Source organism: Hippopotamus amphibius, chromosome 1 (genome assembly GCF_030028045.1).
Source record: "Hippopotamus amphibius kiboko isolate mHipAmp2 chromosome 1, mHipAmp2.hap2, whole genome shotgun sequence".
NCBI classification, from domain to species: domain Eukaryota; kingdom Metazoa; phylum Chordata; class Mammalia; order Artiodactyla; family Hippopotamidae; genus Hippopotamus; species Hippopotamus amphibius.
This window is the reverse complement of record NC_080186.1, coordinates 204,628,771-204,645,346: the sequence shown is the minus strand read 5'-3', so window position 1 is coordinate 204,645,346 and position 16,576 is coordinate 204,628,771. Positions and strand designations below refer to the sequence as shown.

The 16,576-nt window shown below is 38.3% G+C and overlaps 1 protein-coding gene across 2 annotated transcripts; it reads right to left on the bottom strand.

Moving 5' to 3' along the window:
• Positions 1-1,048: 1,048 nt before the first annotated feature.
• LYSMD3 (LysM domain containing 3) lies at positions 1,049-16,376 on the bottom strand. 2 transcript variants are annotated; one of them, XM_057739423.1, is made up of 3 exons: positions 16,167-16,376; positions 9,389-9,654; positions 1,049-4,992 (listed from the first exon to the last, which is right to left on the bottom strand). In XM_057739423.1, the coding sequence occupies exons 2-3, from the start codon at positions 9,641-9,643 to the stop codon at positions 4,327-4,329; spliced, it is 921 nt and encodes a 306-aa protein (XP_057595406.1). In that variant the 5' UTR covers positions 9,644-9,654; positions 16,167-16,376; the 3' UTR covers positions 1,049-4,326. The 2 variants fall into 2 exon arrangements, with proteins under 2 accessions (XP_057595406.1, XP_057595413.1); XM_057739430.1 differs by lacking the exon at positions 16,167-16,376 and having other exon boundaries at positions 9,389-9,680.
• Between the last annotated feature and the right edge of the window lie 200 nt (positions 16,377-16,576).

Sequence of the window (16,576 nt, the reverse complement as noted above, 5' to 3'; positions counted from 1 at the left end):
CCAGTGTACAAAGGGAGATCAACTCGATGATGGGTGATACCTTAGAGGGCCAGGACAGGGAGGGTGGGAGGGAGTCACGGGAGGGAGGGGATATGGGTGTGGGAAGACATTCTGGAACCTTTTTGAAACATTGAAAATGTTGAAGTATGTGGGCCGAGCAATGGGATTCAGAATGTCCTGCTTGAGCAGTGGAGGAGCTGAGGGTGCGGGGCGTGGAGACTAATATCACCGTTTGGTCCTGAAGGATGGCTGGTTAGCCAAAGACAGGTAAGATTCCTCAGAGGAGGAACAACCTAAGACAGGCACAGCCGCAGAGGGGCCAACAGGGGTGGTGCATAGAGCCTTCCTTATATCACCGTGTTTGGCCCTGGAGGATGACTGGTTAGCCAGAGACGGGTAAGATTCCTCAAGGGAGGAACAACCTAAGACAGGCACAGTCGCAGAGGGGCCAACACGGGTGGGGCACAGACCCCCAATATCTGAGAGAGGTCTCCTGCCCCCAGGGCTGTTTTGCTCTCCACACCCAGCTCAAATCCACACCTGCTCAGCTCCGACCCAGGAGGCAAACAAGGATCATTGCCCCAGTCATGTGAGGCCTTTGATTGTTTATGAGTGTAACCTGAGAATGTTAGCCGAGGAACTCAATAAAAGCAACCTGGGATGAGTCAGCAGGGCTCTTGATCCGAGAGGTCTTGAGCCCCCCGGTCCCACTTTTCTCTTCAGTCTGTGTCTGTGTCTTCTTCAAGCTTGCGGCACCCGTCACTCACCTCGAGTCGCCGAGCTGGTCTCGGCATATGGGGATATATGTATAAATACAGCTGATTCACTTTGGTGTACCTCAAAAGCTGGTACAAGAGTGTAAAGCAATTATATTCCAATAAAGAGCTCAAAAAAAATAATCCAGTGTATTTTGTTTCAGTATAACAAGGGGGAATCTGAATTGGTAAGTCTTTAGCAATTCAATCTATTTTACACAGTATTTCTATATCAAATAGAAGAGAAGAAAAGGTATGCTTTATTCAATTAAATTAACCAGATTCCATTTTTGATAGAATAATAAAATAGAAACTTTTATTACATTTTGCAGAGCTTTTAAAATATGAAAAATATGGGGCAAAAAGTTTTAAAAACCAGTTTTACAGATGTACATGCTAACATGATATTCTACAATTCCATGTGCATTTGTATAAAATACATTATACAAAAGTTTTACATAATTTGCATACATAAAAATTAAAGCATTCAGATTTCTATGATCTAACAGTGCAATGTGCACATACTTGGAAGAAAAATACTGATTTCCTGAGCAATGCTGTAATTCAAAGAATGATTCCCATCATAACGGACCATTTAAATACAGACTCCTAAAAACTCCATCTTTACCCCGTAACACTTTGGATCCTTGTTTCACAATGTTAAGTAGTAATTTTAGTAGTAGATACCTTTAAAAAGAACTAATGACTAAACAGTGGTTCATTTAAAGAACTCTTCAGGCCATTGAACAAGTAAGTAGAGTTCAGAAAAAGACAAGCTTTAAAAAACAAAAAGTCTTTGGAGAACTTAATTTAACATTACTGTCTTCTAATTCTTAATGTGGCCACCAGACTCTCTATAACTGATCTTAATATATCTTTCAAGGACACGAATCCCATAATTTTCTATGAATATGATGTCAAAAAATATTTAAATGGCATCCATTAGTTTGAAACAACCTTAACCATTTGTACCCAGACTTTAACAAAGAAGAACCTGCCTTTTTAAAAAAATAGCAGGTTTTTCTTCACTTGCAACTCCAACTTTTTAAGCAAACCAAATGCAGTGATTCACAGTTCTGTTGCTTTTACATCTGCATGTATATATGTATGTGTGTGTATGTGTGTATATCTTCTAACGTAAAGCCTCAAAGTAAATTCAAATAAGGGTTTCAACACAAAAGCCACAATATCAAATGTTAACTTTTCTTGTTTTATTAAGTTTTACAAAGTAATCTGCATTTGCTACAAATTTTGATGTATTAGTACTTTTAAAAGCTAAAATTATTCTATATCAAATGCTTAGGAAATTTTTCTTTTACAAATGACACTTAAGGATTAGAATCTAGAATTTTATACATATAACATATAGAATTCTATATATATGTATAACACATATATAGAAATATATAATTCAAATTATAAGGAATTAAGGAAAAAATATATAATTCAAATATATGGACAAAGGAAACTGCCTGACTGTGTCATAAGGATGTGTTATACTTCCTTCAAGGAATAGGACACCCTGCAAGACAGAAAAGGTTTTTAATCAACAAGTACATAGTACACCTCACTACTTCTTAAAAAACTACTCATTTTGGAAATCAGACTTCTCTATCACAATTTCAAAGTACCACTAGCAAAAAGGAGTCCTTGACTCTCCCTAATTTCATCAGTTTGATGTAAACAAAGTTCTTCAAAGGACATCTAGTCCATTCTACGCTAAAATAATCTGTATTTTCTTCCCTAAAACTTGATTCTCAGCAGGCTTAATAAATACTGACCAAGTTAATACTGAGCATAAATTAGAAAGATCATACTTCTCTCAAGATGCCCAAGCATATTAAAACAATTTTTAAAATTTTAAACCAAGAGAGTTACTCAAAAAGTCAATTTGCTGCAAAGTTCCATATTAACACTTTTTGGTAGCTAAGGCCCTCTAATATATGCAAGGGCTTTAATGTTTGATTTCTTTGTCCTGTCTTTCTATGATACATTGCTCCTAAAAGTACATGAAGCCTCATTAAGCATATATATTTATTCACCCCACTTAGTATCAAGACTGAAGTTTGAAATATGAAACAACTGGTCAAAAAGCTGAAACATTAAAAGGAAATAATGCCCAGAAAATGAGGTGGTATTATGTATCTTCAGGTAAATAACTTTATTACACACAAACAGGCAAGCCAGACTCCACCAAATCTTGCTTCTAATGAATTATTTTGATAATATTTTAAAAACACACACTTTTAAAAATTAACTGATGGAATCAATATGCAAATGCTTATTTAGCCAGACTCTTCTGATCCACAGTAGATCTTAAAAAGTGGCACCATCAAGCCCATTTGACCAATCCATACACCTTTGGCCTCTGTTCTCAAGTTGGATGCTCTAGTTCAGGGAAAAAAAGATCTAAGCTGAACACTTCCTCTCTGAAAAACAGAGGTTAAGGGATGACAATACAAAACAATTTGTCTATTACTGCTAATACAAAAGGTCTCTTTACCCTTGCTTTTCTGCAACCGACCTCAGAGACAATGAAAATGTTATGATCCCATTAACTTGTGCTTGATAGTGAAGGTGGAGACAAATTTACACAGCCTATGTTATCAATCCTATCAGACCATCTGAAATAATGCTTAATTTTAATTCTAAAAGTTATATTAGTTTACAGAAAGTAATATTATAAGGCATTAAATGTAATTAAGGCATGTTATTACACAGCAACAACTTATCACAGTATGTAAGGAAATATTTCCTAAATAATGCTAATCTGTACATGTATAACACTTTTCATCAAAGAACAACAAAAGTGCTTTCAAATATCAGAGGCAAATATAATCACTTAAAAAAACAGAAGTAGAGGCAGCATTCTTTAAGAGACAAAGATAACTTTTAGGTCCTGACATAATCCAGTGTTCTAGTGACCAAATGGCAACTTCCCAACAGTAACACATTATTTTGGGGGCTTAAAAACAATAATATATCTCAGCCTCTATTACAAACATTGTATTTTCTTTCCCATTTCAGTTCTACTTATGTATTCATAGCATATGTACTAAATGTGGGGGTTTTTTTAAGTTTCAAAATGGAATTTTAAGTGCTACCAAATAAGTTTAGAATCAAACAACTTTTTTGCAACTAAATATTTTGATGATTCACAGTAATAAATTTTCTTCAGTTGCAGACATCTGATGCTATCATTATTCTGCTTAATGAATTTCATATTAACCTCAAACCAAAAATAATTACTTAAAACATTTAAACATAACCAGTCTTGAATAAGAAAAATGATGCATTTTCCAAGAACTTCCTAGACATATTTAAATTCATTTCTGCTTTAAATATGGATAAAACAGATATACAGATTTACTGCTTTCAGTATCAACAACAGCAACTGTAGGGATGTTATACTAAATCCATTTGTAAATGGCTCCAAAAAACAACAAAAAAGGTGAAAAACAAAGCATCTTCAATCTCCCTAAATTCTGCCTTTGAAGTGGTTATTGTATATAACTGATTCACCACATTCCAGATGCACATGTGATCGCTAACACTGTAACTGAACTAACTGCTATGTTTTGTGTTGAGCAGCAGGTAACTGAGAATCTTGACTATATAGCTTATGGTCATCTTGTGGGCCAAAGGGGATGCCTTTTGTTGCAGCAATTCCATTTTCCATTTCTCTCTGTTGTGATGGGGGTGTGACTCCTGAATGCAAATGTGAAGAATCCACTGTTGAATGATGACTAACATCCACCTTAGCTAAAATTTCATAATACAGCAAATAAAACACTGGTGTTATTATGCCTACTATTAACATTATCACTACAGCTGTCCACCACCCTATTCCCCAGTCTGCTCCATAATAAGGATCCTTACGATGAATGTTTCTGTTATCAGGTTCAAAACGTACCTGCTGTGCTGTCAAGGCAGACACCACCTCATTAAGATTCTCTCTTTTGGTGTCTGTACATTTTACTATTTGTTCTATATCTCGGTCTACTTCTTTTAAAAAACTACCAGCTGACTCACTGGAAGAAAGAAAATCACTAGATGACAAAACTTCCTGTTGTTCTGGAAGGTACTGAACAGATGAAGGACGTGAAACCTGTCTTCCTTTTGGAGGATAAAGTGTTTCAGTCAATGAACTGAACTTTTTTACTGGAATTTTGATAGACCTAAGGGCAAAAAAGTCTTGATCACTGATGAGATTGTTAACCCTCTTGATATCTGCTACCTGTAAAGGGGGAAAAAAAAAGCAACATTCAACTAAACTCTAAATCAAAATAGAAGTAATAATATTCATTATCCCAGTTATTTTTGCAGGGGAAAAAACTGAGCTAGATTACTAGAAGTATTAAGTTATCACAACCAGAGAGATTTTATTTTATTTATGGATAACAGTTCTATACCACTCTTGATCTACCAGTCTTAAGAAATCACCAATTACGTTCTTCTATTGCCCATATAGTATTAACACTAATGCTAGCTACTAAGTAGACTCTAGGATCTGTTGATATTTCTCTTTGTACATCATGCACAAACATACTTCTGCTTGTAAACAATTTGTGAAGGAAGGATTACAGATACTTAAGTTCTTTCTTCCAATGTGGCAATTAAAGTATAGACAAATGTCAACTTACCCAACTAAAAGTACCATATTTTATTAAAACTAAGATGCCATCTACTCTAAGATGCACCATTATTTTATATATTATTAAGGTAAAAAAAGTATTGAAGATGCCACCATTCTAATTTCAAAGATGTTAAAATGTGTTAAAAAAATACACCTTGGAATTAATGACAATCTGTCTCCTTCACTTGTCTTCTGAAGCCATTTTCCCAAATTTCTTGGTGTAAATGCATTATTCAACTACCCCCAAGATGGGTCATTTTTATAAGCTTTCCTTATATATTTTATATAGTCCTCAACCTGTCTACATATCCTGTCCACCTGCCATTGTGAGTAAGGGGGCAGGGGAGTGTTTCTCAGGTTACCAATTACTATGCCAGGCTCTCCAACTACCTTTATTATTAGTCCATCATTTCCATCAATGCTGCAAACTAAGCCCTGATCATTTATCACGTGCCTGATGTCAGAGAGGTAAAGTGAGTCTAGGCTAAAACTTAAGATTTCTGGCTTGGTCAACTCGATGGATAACGATGTCACTCACTGAGATATGGAATACTGTAGAGGGATAAAAGAGAATGAATGCAGATTTCACACATGTTGACTTTGAGGTGCTTGAAATATACAAATGGAAGATATCCAAAAGGCAGTTATAGATGTATGCCTAAGATTCAGAAGAATGATCTCAGTTAAAGATACAGATTTGTGGATTACTAGCAAAAATGGTAACTGAGGTCACAAGAGTAGATAAAATCAGTAGAAAAAGGCTGAGAGAAAAAGGTAACACAGGAAGGATCCCTGAGGAATGCCAACATTTGAAGGGTATGCTGAGTAAGAGAAATCCACAAAGGAGATTAAGAAATAGTGGCCAGGAAAGCACTATATGATGGTGGTTAAAAGCATGGACGATCTGGGTTTGAAGCATGGCCCTGACATTTTCTAGCTGTATAATTCAGGGCAAGTTGTTTAACCTCTCTGCAAATCAGTTTCACATATCTATAATGACAGTAATAATACTACCTACCACATAGGGTTGCTGTGAAGATTAATGTATTAAAATGTCCAAAGAACATCTAAAATAGTGACACACGGTATATGCAAACATTAGCCGTTATTAAATTTTAATAGTAGGAAAATCAGAAACCTGCAGAATCAAGGTTGTCAGAGGGTTTTTTAGAGGTAGTAGTGACCTGGATTAATTGCATATTACTGATCAAGTCTGATGAAGAATAAGAGTTCTCACTGGAAAAATCAATTCCTTTAAAGTGTATGCGTGACAGGAGGAAAAGGGAGAGAGGAATGAACAGTAACTAGGAGATAAGAGTGTTATGTTAAAGGATGCTTTGTCATTTTACTACCTTGAGACTCTTTTTTAAGGCAAATGAAGATCACTGACAAACCCCAAAGTCTGACCCTATTCTCTTTAAATGCTCTTTTGGTATTGTATATCCTAACTAATAACTACTCAATAATCTTTCTAAACCAGGCTCCCAAGGTTGAGCATCTACCTAGGTTCTCTCTCTAAATATCCCAATTTCTAAACATCCCTAATATCTAAATATTTTCTCTGTTATGCTAACTTCCTTGGTTACATTAAGGATTCCAACTTTGAACTTTTTGTTCTTCTTATCACTGTTTTATAACAGGCATAGTTTTAATAATTTCTAAGGCTGAATATTTATAAGTGGAATATAGTACTAATTACCAGACTTTTTAAAATGATAAATCCCCTTGTAAGGTAAATCTTTTTTTTTTTTTTTGCTAGTTGAGCTCTGTCAAAAGGGAGCACTGCTTAACTCCCTAACTCTGTTATATCAATTTTCCCATTGTGGTCAATGCCACCTTTTTTGATAATGTGAAGCTAACTGCCTTTCATCACTCTTCATTTTAATTAAGGAAACTGGATACACCCTGTGATTTCCCCCCAATACATTTTCTATCAGCTTCTCCTCCATCCTTACTTATAAATGTTTCAGCCTAAGCCCTAATCATATTCATTGGGTCATCTTCCAATAATCTCTTTCTTGGATTCCCTCTAATTCATCAGCAGGTTCCCCTCCATTTTGCAGCACTCTTGTTAAAGCCTTACAATGATGTTCTTACAATGTATCAAACTTTTCCTCAATTATTTTAAAGCACTTAATCCTTGTCTGTGTCACTCATTTCCAAAACACCTATTAAACTTCCTCTGTTCACCTTATTTCCTCCTTGAACTCTTCTCCACATTACTGTCATATGCCTGAAACACTTTCTCCTTTTTACCTGATTGGAAATATGACCTATTTTTAATCATTCAGATGGCATTTCAAATTTCTCTTTTTCTAAGAAAACCTTCTAGGCTCATTAAAAGAAAACTATCTTTCTCTAATAAAGCTACTGGACCACACTCTTCTCTTGGATCTCCACCTTGGTATTTTTAGCCTTGCCCCCAATTTTAAAGTCTTGATTACTTTCCATTATCAACCTTCTAAGGCACATTCTGGTAATTTACTTCTCAGTGGTCTTATTTCTCCACAGAACACACATTAATGAAATCAGATATTTTCTGATTTAACAATAATGTTGCCATACATGAACAAGTTGCAAAAAAATCCCCAAACCCAGCTTTTCTTAACTCAAGAAGTGCACTTCAATAAAATATTTTGTTTATTAAATTTTTAAATTAAAATTTATAATATTTGTTTTGATCAATTGTGAATAACTGCAATAATTATTCGAAAAAATAATACATAGAACCTCATGGTCATAGGAAACTTTTTAAAATTAAATTTAAATGTATACATATAAATTTATCAACACGTGTGTTTCTATTGCAGAGAGCTACAACAGATAATAAAAGGTTTTCAAGTATAAAAATATTTTACACTATGAAAGATTTTGGGGGGGAGAATGAAAATATTAATCAAGGAGAAAAAGGAATGATAAAATTTCATGCTACTAAAAAAAGATCTCATATATATATTTTAAATGGATGATTTTAGGTAGCAAATCCTGGTGGTATTTAGGATTCCATGCAAACATTTAAATTGTATTCTAATAGTGTTATTTTTAAATATCAATATTGACAACATTCTGGAAATTAAATCCTTTATAACTATTTAAAATGAGGATGTATTTAAGAAGTTCACTTTAAAATGTACAAGGAAGTGCACAGTACATACATTTCAAAATTCTTTTGGGAGCATGAGAACAAAAAGTTTGAAAATGAAGGATCTAAACAGTTTTCATATCTATGTGTTTACATGAAAACAGATTCCATGCTACGGATGCAAGATGGACATGACACACATTTAAGATGGGTTTAAACAGAGTTCAATATCTAGTAAAATAAAAAATATACCTTTCATCTATAAATCCCACTTTTGAGAATATATTTCACAAAAATAAAGGTACCAGTTGTGTACCAGTTTTGCACAATGCAAAACATGGAGATAATCCTAACTATTCATGAGTAAGGGAAGAACTTAATAATAATCATGGTCCATCCATACATTAAATAGAGTTCAATCTATAAGGCTATGAGGGATGTCCATGACATACCAACACATGAAAAAGTCAAAAAGGCAACTTACAGAGTAATAGGTATAACAGAATCCAATTTTAAAAACACAAAAATCACCACACACATATATATCTCCCCCCAAAAAAGGTATGGAAAGAAATAAACCAACGTGTGTTATCTCAGGAAATTGGGGTAGGAAAAAACTCTTCCTTACATATTTCTACATTCTCTTACAACTTCAATAGGAGAAAAATAAACGCAGTTGAGTTTTTTCAATATGAAAATAGAATCATGACTTAGAAATAAACAGAAATTCAAGTATTCACTTAAAAATTTAAGAACTTAACATCCACCAACAGGATACAGATTTCTGTGGAAAGAGAAAAAAAGTGGAGGGTGGTGGGGAATACAAGATAAAAGGGCACAGAATTTATTTCAATTTGTACTATGAACAAATAATTTATTGGAAGCTGCATTATGCAAAATCAAATTAAAACTTACCGTACAACAGTATTGAAGGGCTATTGCATTTAAAGTGTCTCCTTCCTGTATATCTTTTGTTAATACTATAATGTCATCAAGTCTATCTTTTGATGTACTTCTTCGGATTTTTTCTTTTCCTCTGGATCGAAGCTCATACACTTCAGCATCCTCCTCCAACATATCATTGTCTGTACAATTTCCAAATGCATGTACTTGAGCACTTGAAAGAACTCCTGGAAGAGGAAAACTACGATTCTGATGCCTCCCTGCCATAATGTCAAAATCTGGTGGGGAAAGAAGGCAAAGAAAACTTTGGAATGTAGCTGATCCATCTGACTGATTTACATGAATCTTATATTCAGGATACTTCATCTTTTGTTTTTTTAAAGAACAGTTTTACAGTATGGAGGTTCCTTCAAAAACTAAAAATAGAACTACCATATGACCCAGCAATCCCACTACTGGGCATTTACCCTGAGAACACCATAATTCAAAAAGACACATGGGGCTTCCCTGGTGGTACAGTTAAGAATCCGCCTGCCAATGCAGGGGACACAGATTCGAGCCCTGGTCCAGGAAGATCCCACATGTCATGGAGCAACTAAGCCTGTGTGCCACAACTACTGAGCCTGCGGTCTAGAGCCCGTGCGCCACAACTACTGAGGCCTGCACGCCTAGAGGCTGTGCTCTGCAACAAGAGAAGCCACCGTAATGAGAAGTTTGCACACTGCAACAAAGAGCAGCCCCCGCTCTCTGCAACTCAAGAAAGCCCACGTGCAGCAATGAAGACCCAACACAGCCAATAAGTAAATAAATAAATTTATAAAAAACATATATATATATATTAAAAAAAAAAGACACACGTACCACAATGTTCATTGCAGCACTATTTACAATAGCCAGGACATGGAAGCAACCTAAATGTCTATCAAGAGAAGAATGGATAGAGAAAATACGGCACATATATACAATGGAATATTATCCAGTCATAAAAAGGAATGAAACAGTTATTTGTAGCAAGGTGGATGGACCTAGTCTGTCATAAAGAGTGAAGTAAGTCAGAAAGAGAAAAACAAATGCATATGTATGCAATCTAAAAAAAATGGTACTGATGAACCCAGTGACAGGGCAAGAATAAAGATGCAGATGAAGAGAACGGACTTGAGGACACGGGGGGCGGGGCGGGGGGGTGCAAAGGGGAAGCTGGGACGAAGTGAGAGAGTAGCATTGACAAATATACACTACCAAATATAAAATAGCTAGCTAGTGGGAAGTTGCTGCATAACATAGGGAGATCAACTTGATGATGGGTGATGCCTTAGAGGGCTGGGGTAGGGAGGGTGGGAGGGAGTCACGGGAGGGAGGGGATAGGGGTATATATGTATAAATACAGCTGATTCACTTTGATATACCTCAAAAACTGGCACAACAGTGTAAAGCAATTATATTCCAATAAAGAGCTAAAAAAACCCCACAAAACATAAGAATGGATAGAGAAAATGCAGCACATATACACAACGGAATATTACTCAGCCATAAAAAGGAACAAAACTGAGTTATTTGTAGTGAGGTGGATGGACCTAGAGTCTGTCATAAAGAGTGAAGTAAGTCACAAAGAGAAAAACAAATACCACATGCTAATGCATATATGTGGAATTTAAAAAAACGGTACTGATGAACCCAGTGGCCAGAGGAAGAATAAAGACGCATACGTAGAGATGGACTTGAGGACACTGCGGGGCAGGGGCAGCTGGAATGAAGTGAGAGAAGTAGCATTGACATAAACACACTACCAAATGTAAAACAGATGGCTAGTGGCAAGCTGCAGCATAGCTCAAGATCAACTCCATGCTTGGTGATGACCTGGGCGGGGATAAGGAGGGTGGAAGGGAGGCTCAAGAGGGAGGGGATATGGGGACATATGAATAATATAGCTGATTCACTCTGCTGTACAGCGGAAACTGGCACAACATTATAAAGCAATTATATTCCAATAAAGAACTGAAGAAAAAACAAAACAAACAAAAAAACAAAAACAAGCAAACAAGAAGAATGGCTTTAGTTATTTAAAAATTTAGGTTCAAGTTTTATAGATGTTGAAGTACAATGAACATATTTGGCAATGGAGACAATGGGGTGGGAGGAAGAGTAATCCATTCTTAAAGACCATATATCACAGAACATGGTGATGATGACATTTTAACAAGGGCAAATTGCTATATTTTTTTAGGTCAATTCTGAGTATGTGAAGAAAATTAGAGAAATAATTTTGTATTACGTCTTAAAAGTGTGATCACATATACAATTTATAGATCTGATGGAATTAAAGGATATATGTTTTACATGAACCCCAAACTTCGAGTTGTCCCGCACTGTAAGTTCCATGGGACTGAACTATCTTGTGGACTCCCTCCCTCCCTGGGTCACAATGATTTCGATACTCGTATTTAGCACAGTATTTGTCTTCTATACAGGTCATGATTTTGCTCTCAACCAGGGATTTTTCTTCCCTGGCAGCTTTCCACCAAACTTTAACTTATCAAAGTTATGAAACTCAATTTGTGGTCCATAAAGATTCTGAACAGGTTATAAGTCACTACATTCATTTCTACTTCAGAAAAGACATTTTAAGACTGAGGTGAGAGCTAACCTAAGTACTCACTCTTAACTCACCTTCATCAAGCTGATCTACTCTCATTAAAAAAGAACAATAAGTGGGAGAAGTTCTACGATGGGAAGGGCATTGGGTGCTACGTGTTCTGAATGGATGACTCTGACATGGCGGATGCCATCATGCAGAGCAATCTGCCCGCATCAGCTGCTCCTGTGAGCCCAACTGTGAGTCACCCACATGGAGAGCCAGAAGCACATGATCATCTTCACCCAGCCCTGCACTGCATCCTGCGTGGTGAGGAGCTCACCTATGACTACAAGTTCACCACTGCCAGCAACAACATGGCCTGCAACCATGGCACCAAGCGCTGCTGAAGCCGTGGCTACCTGCCACAGCCCCTGCTGCCACTGCCCCTAGCCTGGGGACTTCCTCATCCCTCCCAGAGCATCTTATCCCACTCTCAAGTTCAGGGTGGATGTGGGCATGCAGGTGGCAAGGGTCCTGCCTCCACCCCTCCAGCCCACCCAGCAATCACCTCCTTCCTGCCCCAGGGACCCAAACATAGATATAGTAAGTCCCCTACACCCGAACCTTCAAGCAGTGAACTTTCAAAGATGCAAACGTGTGTTCTCATGTCCAATCACGTAAGTTAGTTCATGTGTCTGGTGTACATTATCACGTGCATGCATCCTCTACAAGTGGTTGTGCTTTTGTGTACTTTATTGTACAGTACTGTAGTACAGTATCTTTATTTCAAGCCCAGGATGTCCAGAAGTAAGCGTAAAAACAGAGGTGATGTAGCTGGTATTGCTAAGAAGAGCCAAGTGATAACAATGGAACTTGCTGTGCAACACGAGGAGCTTACTAATGAAGACCTGGTGGAACTGGAGGCCCAGAGAAGGGATGAAGAAAGACAAGAGGAAGAAAAGTATCTAAAGAAATGAAGAGACTGACGATGCAGGAAATGGCAAGGGGATTTTCTTTACTTGAGGAGGCATTGTTAGTTTCTGAGGCACAGGACCCGAATGTAGAACGATACACGAAGATTACAGCAGCCATTCAGAATTCAATCCAGTACTATGGTGTCAACTAAGACGAGAAAAAAAGAACTACTACCCAGACATCACTGGATCATTTTTTCAAGTGGGTAGATAAAATTGAATCTAGCAAGGAACCAGAACCTGTGCCATCAACATCAGGCTGAGTGAAACTGCAGCTTGTCCTGCGTCTCCTGCTCCTGCTGATCCTTCAGCTCTACCATCTCCCACCTCCTCTCCCTCCTCCAGTCAGTAACTCTTCTTGCCTGTTCACTGGATACCAGGCCCTGTATGCCAACTGTTATACTGTACTACTGTACTTTTCAAGGTACTGTACTGTAACATTAAAATTTTTTTCTTTATTTTTTGTGTTTGTTTTTTATGTATTATTTGTGTGAAAAGTACCATATACCTATTACAGTACGGTACCACATAGCCGATTGTGTTAGTTGGGTACCTAGGCTAACTTTGTTGGACTTACAAACAAATTGGACTTATGAACGCGCTCTCGGAACAGAACTTGTTCATATGTAGGGGACTTACTGTATTGTACAAAGGTTTCTAAATCCCTTCTTATCTATGTTAAGAGGGTGGGATCCCAGGTGGGAACCAGACCCACTCCCCCATAAAGTCTGTCAATGTTAAAAACAAAAAACAATACAAGAACATAAAAAATTAATTCCACAGATTTTTAGCTTCATATTAATTGTTCACATAAGAAAGGATAGTACATTGTTCTCAATTATTGTGAAAGATGGAGAGTAGAGAGGTAGTGAGAGGAATCTAGGGAGATAAAATACAGCTTAATGATGTGGCTCAGGTATGAAAAGAAGAAATTAATTAAGGATCACGCCAAGATTTCTGATTTGTATCCCTGAGTAAAGGGTGGTGGCATTCTCTAAGATTTGGAACACTGGAAAAAGAGCTTGGGGGTGGGGGTGGGGGTTTGTGACCATGATTACAAGTTCCTTTAAGACAACCAAAAAGAATGTCAAGTAGTCAAGTGGGCTATGTAGACAAATTCAGAAAGGTCTGGGTGACGTAATTTCATGACTCAGCTGTACATAGGTGAAAACTGAAGCTGTGTACATGAGATTACCCAGAGAGAGAGAGAGAGAGAGAGAGAGAGCAGAATAAGAAAAGAAGGTCCAAGACTGACCCTTGAAGAACTGCTATATTTAGTATATAGATGAAGGAAAATCAGCCTGCAAAGATGAAAAAGAAGTGTTCAGAGCAGGAGGAAACCATGAAAGTGTTGTGCCATGGAAGCCAAGACTAAATGATGTCTCAAAGGCCTTAGTTCAGTTGTGAATACTATGGACAAGTGCCAGATGAAAAAGAAAAAAATCAGAAAAGAACAACTGCAAAAGTCTGAATTTGTAATATACATGTGCAATAGATTATATACTCTCTCTCTTGGGACATACGTATAAAAATTTGGGAACTATTTCATATCATTGAATCTAACCCTTGAAAACCAGTTTCTGACCCTGCTCTATGGCAACACTGTAATCCTGTAAAAAACTCAAAGGTTTCTATTCAGATAACATAAATAACTAACAGCTACATATTGTCAATAATTTCACCTGTTCCAAGAGCTACATTATTTATTACCAGGAACTGGAATTCCTAACTCAACAGTCACCAAATTAAAGAAAGCTACCCACATTTTACATCTCAAAAGCAGTTTTAAAATCACACCTATTCCTTCGAGGAATTCTAACAAGTGACAACTCTAACAAACTTAAAGATTAAACTTGTTTTAATACCATAGTAAATTAAGGATGCTTTATTTTTATTTTGTTCTCAAAAAAGCTGAGTTTCTCACCTTTACCTAAAACAGATAATAGTTTTATTTCCACTTATTTAACAGTCTTTTCTATCTTGTCTTCAATCTAGCGAATGTCTGTGAATCCTGTGGATTCCTAGGCAAAATTTTATACATATGTACGTTTTTCTGGGGATAATGTTTATTGTTTTCATATTCTCAAAAAGTTTAAAAAGTTATGAACCCCTTAATATACAGCAATTTACACATCGCTAAACTTACGCAGACTTTTTCTGCCTGTGTGTTCTTAGAACCCCAAACTGCTTAGTACAGCTGAAATTCACTGACCAATGCTCAAAAGCCATTTTAGATATTTATATTAACGTCTCTCCATGACATACTGCTAAATAATATTTAAAGACTACAATGTCATCTGTCTCACAATCTCTTCACTCCCCCTGGAATGAAACACAGGCAGCAGAAGACCACAAACTGGGTAGTCTGTTTCTAAATAATCAAGAATTGCTTGTGTCCCTAATTGAAGTGAAAAGCTAGACTCTGGCCCAGGCATATAATTACCTGAGCCAACTATATAGAGATTAGAAAGTACACAGTAGTCAGGTCACCTGGCTCACTTCTCTTCACCGGTCATAATTCTCTTAAGGCAGGGAAAAAAAGCACAAATGACCCCTTCGTGCAACTGAAACAAGAAAGTAATCCAATGGGTGCCGTGTTAAAGCACTCATCTGCTCACTCTGTAACTGAAAATGATTTCCCAAACGCCTTCGTACTTTGTAACTACTGTTGGGTGTTTCGCTTTGACATTCCTTAAGCAATAAAAGGGCCACAGGTCACAAGCGAGTTCAGCACTGGGGCAGCATCACTGGGACTTGTATCTGCCAAGACCTTTTCAGTTTCTAAAAACCTAACTTCTCTCCTCCTCCATTCCACACGTCTGGTTTTACCTTTCCCTGTTATCCCCTGCGAGGATTAAATCTCAGATCTCTCTGTTACAGCATCTCACTTGGACAATGTGGACGAGATGCTGTCAACGAATAGTCAACACAAACACGAAGTTCTGGGAGTAATGAGCTGTGTTTAGGTGGGACATGCGCTGCTTCGATTTTCGGGCAGGTAGGAGTCCTTTCTCTGAGCCTCAGTTTCCCCAGCAGTGTAACAAGGGGCTTTGGTGGGGCTGGTCTCCAAAGTCTTCCCTGCCTCGGAGTCTCTTCCACGCGGACCAGGGTCCAAGCCCCGGCCGGGCACCCCGCCACAGCTGCGACCGCGGGGTCCGCGCAGCCTCCAGCGAGGACGCAGCTGGGGCCCAACCCGCCAGCCGGAACCCGGCCACCCCTCACCTCTCGCCGCCATCTTTACCTGTCCCGTTATCAGGGGGTACTCAACGAGGCTACCAGGTCCACCGCCGCCGCTGCCGTCCTGCGCCAGGTCATGGCCGAGCCTCCTTTTTGGGCTGTCCCGGTCCACTGTCGCCGCCGCCGCCGCCACCAACGTCTCCGCCTTTCGTGCAGTGCGCCGCCGCCACGTCCGCAAACCTGCCCTGCGTCATCGCGTCAAGTGGGCGGAGGTGGGAAGGGACCGGGAGGAGGCGGCGGGCGGGGGCGCGAGGGAGAGCCCGGACCCGGTGGCTCCCCAGGCACAGGCCTACGCGAGCGCGCAGGCGCAGGCATTCCGCGAGAGCTCGGGGGCGGGGTCCGGGCTACAGCCCCGCCCCTGACTCCTCCCCTTAGGCACCGCCCCTTCCCCCCCAGTAACAGCTCCAGGGCCAA